This window comes from Sinocyclocheilus rhinocerous, unplaced genomic scaffold (genome assembly GCF_001515625.1).
Source record: "Sinocyclocheilus rhinocerous isolate Xijiao unplaced genomic scaffold, SAMN03320098_v1.1 scaffold1830, whole genome shotgun sequence".
Taxonomy (NCBI): domain Eukaryota; kingdom Metazoa; phylum Chordata; class Actinopteri; order Cypriniformes; family Cyprinidae; genus Sinocyclocheilus; species Sinocyclocheilus rhinocerous.
The window spans coordinates 335,690-344,363 of NW_015650704.1; the positions used below are offsets into that span (position 1 = coordinate 335,690).

Genomic DNA, 8,674 nt, shown 5'->3' on the forward strand with positions numbered 1-8,674 from the left:
GTGTGTGTGTGTGTGTGTGTGTATGTGTTTGTGTGAGTGTGTGAGATAAAGACCAGCGACTCGTCTCGTTAAAACACAGAAACACAATCACAGACAGAGAGATTAGACGCGGATCACAATAATCAAATCTTGCTTCTCCTGTTTTCATATCTCGTTTGGGAATGTTGACGAGATAAAAACATGATTTGATCAGATCAAATCAGATTAAATGATGGAGCTGGCAGTGTAATCCAGCAGAGATTACTGCGGTAAACATGACTGTAATTTACTGCGGTTATTTGTGCGGCATACAGTTGAGCGTCAGTCCCGGGATATCCAATATTAAAGCAGCGCTTTACAGTATAATATAATATTCTTATGCTGAAGATGTTACAGTTTTATCCGCTTCTTATTAAACATGCTGAACATGCAGCAGTAAATAATGATGTTTGTCTGTGATTGTGAGACACACAGAGACACAAACCTTCACAAACACAGACAAAAATAAAAGATTGGAATATTAGAGCGACTGAACCCTAAAAAACATCAAAAACACATTCCATCATATCCATTATTCATTTTCATTGGTTAACATTAAATAACATGAACTAAGAATGAACAATACTTAGCATTTATTAATCTTAGTTCATCTCAACATTTACTACTACATCTGTAAAATCAAAAATTATCTTTTAACATTAGTTAATACACTGTGAACATGAACATTTTTAACATAAAAATGCATAAAACAGCATAACATGCTGTTAAAGTTTTTGTTATTATGTAATGTTAAAAAAGAGAACTTGTTGTAAGGTGTTACAAAATAATTAAAGGGTTTAAAGAGATTCAAAGTGAACAGAGAAACAGGAAGAAGAACTGTAAAAGAACTAGAATTTACTGTAAACTGGAGAGTAAACTTAAAAATATTTGCAAATAATATTTTTATTTTCAAATATGTACAAATTCACTCTAAATCTTATGTCTAAAATCCCCAAAATGGCTCCATTAATGTTTCTTCTTTTGTCACATTCAGTAATGAATTACATGATGATGTAAATGATAATATCCAAACCAGCAAAATAAAATAAAATAAAATAAAATAAAATAAAATAAAATAAAATAAAATAAAATAAAATAAAATAAAATAAAATAAAATAAAATAAAATAAAATAAAATAAAATAAAATAAAATAAAATAAAATAAAATAAAATTACATTACATTAAATAAAATAGACGCCGACGCTCATTACATCACCATTAAACTAAATCACTTCAGAGAACCAGCGGACAAACACAGCATCTCACAGTCATGAAAAATCAAACCTTTCTCAACAATCAGCCGTCATCTGGAGCTCAATATAAACATTATATGATCATTTATGATTTGAAATTGCTGAAACTTGATAACTAAAACTATTAAAGACATTTCTGTTAAATTAAAGCAGAAATACAATAAATTAAAATATTAATATTAGAAGAAAAAATGAAACGAATGTTTAGCAACTCACATCTCATTCTGAAGTCTTTCATTGTTAAAACTGGATTTTATTTGCCATGCCAGAAGTGTGGCATTAACAGACAGACCAGCCTAACAATTTTACTTTTTAATTTCTTGTCATCCATATAACAAAAAGAGTGGTGCATAATGGCGTGCTGCAGATATTTCCAAATATATACATCAAATATTAGGGACATCTGTGGTTACGGAACTGTTTAAATTAGCTAAAATATCATAATATACATTTTAATTTACTGAATGAAAAATATATAATATCTTATTTTTCTATTGATTTGGGCTGAAATATGAGCCGGACACGAGTGACGTGCAGCGTTTATTAATGAGAGCCGGTGATTGTGTTCGCAGGCTCGGTTGCGAGCGCAGGGACAGTCAGGGGCCGCGGTGACACAGTCAGAAACACATGAAAGCGGATCAGGGACGAGGCTCTGAAGACTCACACACACTTTGTTCTCCGCTTCAAAGAACAACGCTCACTCAGAGGAATCCACAAACAATACAGGAGGAAAAAATGATAAAAACAGCCAGAGAAACTGAACGGAATTTAGTTAAAACTAAACGAATCATACCTGACAGGAGCACCTCGGCTCTGAGCCGGTTTAAGCACTACCGTCACCGTGCTATCCGTCTGGTTCAGAGGAGTCTCCTGATCGTACGCCGGCATCGACGGAGCTGCAAAGTAAATAAGCAGGCAAGTAAAATTTGATTTATATTGCACTTTTAAAGCTACAATGCACAAAGTGCTTTACACAGTATAAAAACACATTCATGAAGAGCTATACACAATATATTAAAAAGCAAAAAAGATCTAACCCAAAATGCACAAAATACTAAAAGCACATCTATACAAGTACAAATACAAGTACAAGTACATTCAGATGCTCTAATATCCTCGGGCAAAATATTCCAAAGTTTTGGGGCCCTCACTGCAAATGCTCTATCTCCTTTAGTTTTATATCTAGTTCTTGGAACTGCCGGCAATTCTTTAAAAGAAGATCTAAGACATCTTCCCTGTTTCGTACGGTCTCAGAAGCTCAGCTAAGTACATGGGTGCCAAGCCGTTTAAGGCTTTACATGTCAATAATAAAATCTTAAAATCGATCCTAGCATAAACAGGTAACCAATGTAAAGAAGCTAAAACTGGTGTAATATGATTAAGTAACTTGGTTCGTGTCAGTAATCTGGCTGCAGCATTTTGCACTAATTGTAAACGTGATAAATTGCATTGATACAAAGAAGAAAAAAAGACGTTACAACAGTCAAGACGGGAAGAACTTCACACCAGGAAGCTTTAAAACAGCACCTCAATCACTACAGTCATTACACAAGTGCACAAACGTAAGTCAATAAACCAGTGTACATTCAGATATTTATGTACAGTATAATTTGAAGGCTATGAATCGCATTTTCGGATCTGTATATTATGTTTCTGGAGTGTTCTTGCATCATAAAAGTTCAAATAGTTGTAAAAAAAATTTTATTTTACTAGGAGATCATTTACTAGGAGGTTGCCAGGTCGTTGCTAGGGTATATTGTGTGGTTACTAAGTGGTTGCTGGGCTAGAGTGTTGTGGATGGTTACTAGGAGGTTACTAGTGCATGTTTTGTCACTAGGAGGTTGCTAGGGTGTTCTGGGTGGTTACTAGGAGGTCGCCAGGTGGTTGCTAGGACATTTTGTGTGGTTACTATGAGGTTACTAAGTGGTTTCTGGGCTGAAGTGTTCTGGATGGTCACTAGGAGGTTGCTAGATGGTTGCTAGGGCAGTTAGTTGGTTCTTAGGGTGTTCTGGGTGGTTACTAGGAGGTTGCCAGGTGGTTGCTAGGGCATTTTGTGTGGTTACTAAGAAGTTGCTAGAATGTTCTGAGCAGTTACAATGAGGTTACTAAGTGTTTGATCGGCGCTAGAATGTTCTGGATGGTTACTAGGAGGTTGCTAGGGCATTTATGATAACTAAGAGTTCGCTAGGGTGTTCTGGGTGGTTACTAGGAGGTGTCCAGATCATCGATGGGGTTGGTAGGGCAATTAGGTTGTTCCTAAGGCAATCTGGGTGGTTACTAGGAGGTTTCCAGGTGGTTGCTAGGGTATTTTATGTGGTTAGTGAAAGGGTTCCTAACTGGTTGCTGGGCTAGAGTGTTCTGGGTGGTAACTATGGGGTTGCTAGGGCAATTAGGTTGTTCCTAGGGTGTTCTGGGCAGTTACTAGGAGGTTGCCAGGGCCATCTGCATGTCCATCGAGTTACTTCATAGTCTTCTATGCTGTTCCAGATTAGAGCATCTGCTGCAGACACACACCTGAGATCTTGGTGGTGGCCTGGGTGATGGCGGGCGGTCCGAAGCCCTTGGCGGTGCTGGCTCTGATGGTGAAGGAGTATGTGGAGCCGGGGTAGAGACCCAGAAACACGTGGCTGGTTTCATTCCCCAGTTTAACCACCTTCCCGCTCTGGTTAGAGAGATCCAGCACCGGGTCGAAGGAGCTGACAGCTTTATACGAGATCTGCGGGAATGAGAACAACACAAACATCAGCGTTCATGTTAGAATCACACAAATGAATTTCAGTGTCGCCAAACAAAATGATTCAAGAAGTGCTTTGAGTTCCACCAAATTAGACTCTATTATATCCGAAATGCTTCAAGGCCCTTTCCAATTATCAGCCCGCCATAAATAAATAAATAAATCAATAATAACGTCTGTGATTCTGACGGATCAGGGCAGGAATCTGAAAGGCAAAGTGTCTTCTCCTTATATTTGGAAGGGTTTGTTCATTATGCGGCATTAATGAAGCGTCGTACTCGAAACACTTTGATTTGCGACCTTTGATATTGAGATTTTCTATCACGAGCTTCTGTTTCTCATAACCTCACACTGCTATTAGATTTAAATTATTCCCACTCTGAAATGAGAAAGCGGGGATGTGTGAACATCTGACTGACGTCATCCGGTGCAAACGATGTTCCTGCAGTGGATCGGTCAGGAACAGAGAATCTGAGGACGGCAAATCTCACTGGAAATTTACAAGAAGTACAGAATGTCTGGAATCAGAGAGAGAGAGAGAGGAAGAAGAGGAAGGATCAGGGTTCCCTTGATAAGAGGAAAAAAGCCCAAACTGTCCTTTTGATATCACGGCCCGTCAGAGAGTCTCAGCTTCAGCGCTTTGATACTGTCAAATCAAAGGCAGGACGTCACTGCGGGCTCATGGACAATCGAGTCTACGGTTAGTCCCGTCTGACTGCACACACACACACACACACACACTCTCACACACATACACGCACACACACGCACACACACGCACACACACGCACACACACGCACACACACGCACACACACGCACACACACGCACACACACGCACACACACGCACACACACGCACACACACGCACACACACGCACACACACGCACACACACGCACACACACGCACACACACGCACACACACGCACACACACGCACACACACGCACACACACGCACACACACACACACACACACTCACTCGCACACACACACTCGCACACACACACACACACACGCACGCACGCACACACACGCACACACACGCACACACACACACACTCTCTCATGGGGAGGAGCTGGACTTTGATAGTTCTTGTTTTTTTCTGGATTGATGGATCTACTAGTTTCCAGTCTTTGTCTCAAGTAACTATTAACTATTAGATAATCTGTCGAAGTCAAGACGCTCAAAACCGTGAAGAATTCGTCAAGCTGAATCCTGAACCTCTGAAACAACTCAAACACATTTACTAAAAATGAATTTTCCGATGTCTGAAATGTTTGCTTGTGCAAAACTCAGCACTGCTATGCTAAGGTGTTGTTGGTGGTTGCCAGGGTGTTGCTAGGGCCTTTTGTGTGGTTACTAGGGGTTTGCTAGGGCATTTTGTGTGATTTGAGGTTACTAGGGTGTTCTAGGTGCTTACTATGAGATTGCTAGGTGGTTTCTGGGCATTCTGAATGGTTGTAAGGAGGTTGCCAGGGTGTTCTGGGTGGTTCCTAGTAGGTTGCCAGGTGGTTACTAGAGCATTTTGTGTGGTTAGTAAAAGGTTGCCAGGGTATTCTAGGCAGCTGAGATTCTTAAGTGGTTGTTGGGCACTTTGTGTGGTTACTCTGAGGTTACTAGAGTATTGTGGTTGCTAGATGGTTGCTAGAGCAGTTAAATTTTAAGGTTGTTGCTAAGGTGTTCTGGGTGGTCGATATGGGATTTTTTGTTGTTGTTACTATAAGGTTGCCGGGCAATTTATGTGCATTTTGAGTTGTTTGTTACTAGGAGGTTGATAGATTTTTTGCTAGAGTTTTCTCGGTGGTTACTAGGAGGTTGCTAGGGCATTTGTGTGGTTACTAGGGGGTTGCTAGGGCATTTGTGTGGTTACTAGGGGGTTGCTAGGCTGGCTGTGTGTGTGCGTGTGTGTTCACCTCATACTGAGTGATGATTCCGAAGGTCTGCGCCGGTTCTCTCCACTTCAGCAGGATCTTGTCCTCGTAAACACTGGCCTGGATCGAATCCAGAGGAACTTCCCCCGGCACTGACAGGAAGTGACATCACAAACCATCAAAACACAGCAACAGCAGCAGCTCTTCATATGCATACGACATCCTCCGTAACTGTTTTGTTTTGATAGATTTAACAAACGTTAAATGAATGTCTGCTAGCTAAGAAGTGAGCGGTTCATGCTGAAAAGTTACATGCTGTTACTTGGTATTAATAAGTGAAGGTGTTTTATTACTAAAATGAGACGAAATGATGGTTTTGAATGCATAAATCCACAGAAATGCACGCAATCCCCTCAGACGCTCACGTTCTCCTCCTCCAAACACGTCTGTGAGCGCCAGAGATTATTTCTGATTTGTTTATGGTTTCATCCTCTCACAGGAGCGTTATTCACTTGATGTGACTCTGAGCAGAACAAAAGAGTGTGTGTGTGTGTGTGTGTGTGTTTAACATCCAGTCGAGACGCGGCCCAGGTGTCTAATTATTTATAAAGGTTGCCGATCTCTGGAAACAAAAACTTCATGTTTATTCCGTCCGAAGAGCTCTGCTAATGGGGGACGTAATTAGACATTCAAGCTAAATGTCAGCGCTTCACCGCACTGGAAGAAGGAATATGTGGAATAAGATGAGAGCGATCCAGCGGCTCATTCACTGATGTAATGGGCTCTTAGACACATTACAGCGCTCATCTGATCGACTTAACCGCTCTTCAGATGTAGCAAAGAAGCCTGTTCTGATCAAGAAGCTTTCCTGTCTGTTTCAGGTTATTGAGGTACTTTATGGTTCTTTGTGATTAATAAATCCAATAAAATAAAATCACGATGTTTCAGAAGTTCTTCAGATCAGTGGTTTTTGGGACAAAGATGCTCATGTAAAGAACAAGAGAACAGAAAGTTGATAAAAATGGGTAAATCTTGGTCATATTTTACACACACACACACACAAAACAATTATACAATTTAATATAAAAAATAAAAATATATATTAATTTTGACCTTTGTTGTGTTTTTGTTATTTTTAGCAAATTTAAAAAAAAGTTTAGCCTATATATTTTTTATGAATTTTATTTCATGTTTTAAGTTATATGTTCCATTTTAATTTTCCTTCAAGTTTTTAATTTCGTTGCATGTTTTTGTCATTTTTAGTTTTTTCTTTTTTAATAATATATAGTGTATATAGTGTTTATTAACTGTACAGTTTTAGTTATTTTAGTACATCATGTTAAACTATATTCAAATGAGAAATGTTGAACTAGCTGAAATGAAAAGTATATTTTATTTTATTTCCATTAATATTCAAGTTACGAAAATGTTTTGTTTTTAATTGTTAATATTAACCAAATAAGTATATTACAATAACCCTATCAGGATGGATGGATGGATGTATAGATGGATAGATAGATATGGATAGATGGATAGCTATAGAGGATGGATAGATATAGAGGATGGATGGATAGATAGGTAGATGGATGGATGGATGGATAGAAAGATGGATAGATATAGAGGATGGATGGATGAATAGATAGATTCCGCTCTCTCTCGGTCTCACCGTCTTCATCGGTCTGGACGTGGATCTCGGGGCTCTCTTTGACTCCCTCACGGTTGCGCAGCAGCATCCTGACGCTGAGGTTGGTGAAGGGCGAGAGGTTGTGGATGGTGTGCTGGCTGCCGTGTGCCGCCTCCTCCCTGCTCTCCTCCTTGCCTCCTCCTCTGGCGCGGTACTGCACCGTCAGGCTGTAGTTGTGGCAGCGTGTCACGTTGTAGCCCAGCGGCTCCCAGCGAAGCGTCACCTGACGAGCCTTGATGTCCACCACCTTCAGCTGCTGCGGTTCATGCATGGGCTCTGAGAGAGAGAGACAACAACACGCAGTGTTGGGGGAAGTTACTTTTAAAAGTAATGCATTACAATATTGCGTTACTCCCTAAAAATAACGAATTATGTAACTTAGTTACTTTTTATGGAAAGTAATGCGTTTTGTTACTTTTGAGTTACTTTTTAAATCTGGGCAGGTCTTGCTTGTTTGTTTTTAATATAAAAAAGTTATTCTTTTACAAACGTAAAAGCCCTTTTACAACAAAAGTGAAACGAATACACCTCAGGCTGAAGGAAATGTAAATTCACGTCTGTACAGTAGAGGGCGACGCTCAAACAAATCTCATGAAGAATATGACGCAGGAGAAGAAAGTTCAACACTATTCAGCAATAACTAAAATGAAACACAAATGTCTTCTTAGTACGGTTGAATTGGATCATCGAAGGTCAGCAGCAAAGACATTGGTTAATAAAATGGGATTAAATACATAATATTTGTCTTATTTAACATATTTAATTATTGCAGGTTTGTATAATATTCTGAGTTTGCATTTGACTGTTTTTTATTGATTGTGAGGAACACTGAATGTGTTTGTGTGCAGTGAGATGAGTAAACACATGTTGATATTTAGTCTAGAACTACAGTAAGATCATGTTCACACACAACGCTCTGCACTTACTCCTGATTTCTCTCAACATGGCAACACCAAAGCTGTCAGTCAATACATGGAAACAAAGTAACTGGAGTTACTTATTTGAAAAAGTAACTCAGATATTTCCTTCTAAATTAAAAAGTAATGCGCTACTTTACTAGTTACTTAAAAAAAGTAATCTGATTACGTAACTCGCGTTACTTGTAATGC

The 8,674-nt window shown here is 39.3% G+C and overlaps 1 protein-coding gene across 1 annotated transcript in view; it reads right to left on the bottom strand.

Moving 5' to 3' along the window:
- LOC107712392 (receptor-type tyrosine-protein phosphatase mu) overlaps positions 1-8,674 on the bottom strand; it is a 251,734-nt gene that overhangs the window by 101,816 nt on the left and 141,244 nt on the right. Inside the window, exons 9-11 of the mRNA XM_016517630.1 lie at positions 5,924-6,033; positions 3,786-3,987; positions 2,065-2,167 (exon numbers count right to left, since the gene is read on the bottom strand). Of these exons, the coding sequence (XP_016373116.1) occupies positions 2,065-2,167; positions 3,786-3,987; positions 5,924-6,033 (415 nt within the window). The remainder of the gene's footprint in view (positions 1-2,064; positions 2,168-3,785; positions 3,988-5,923; positions 6,034-8,674) is intronic.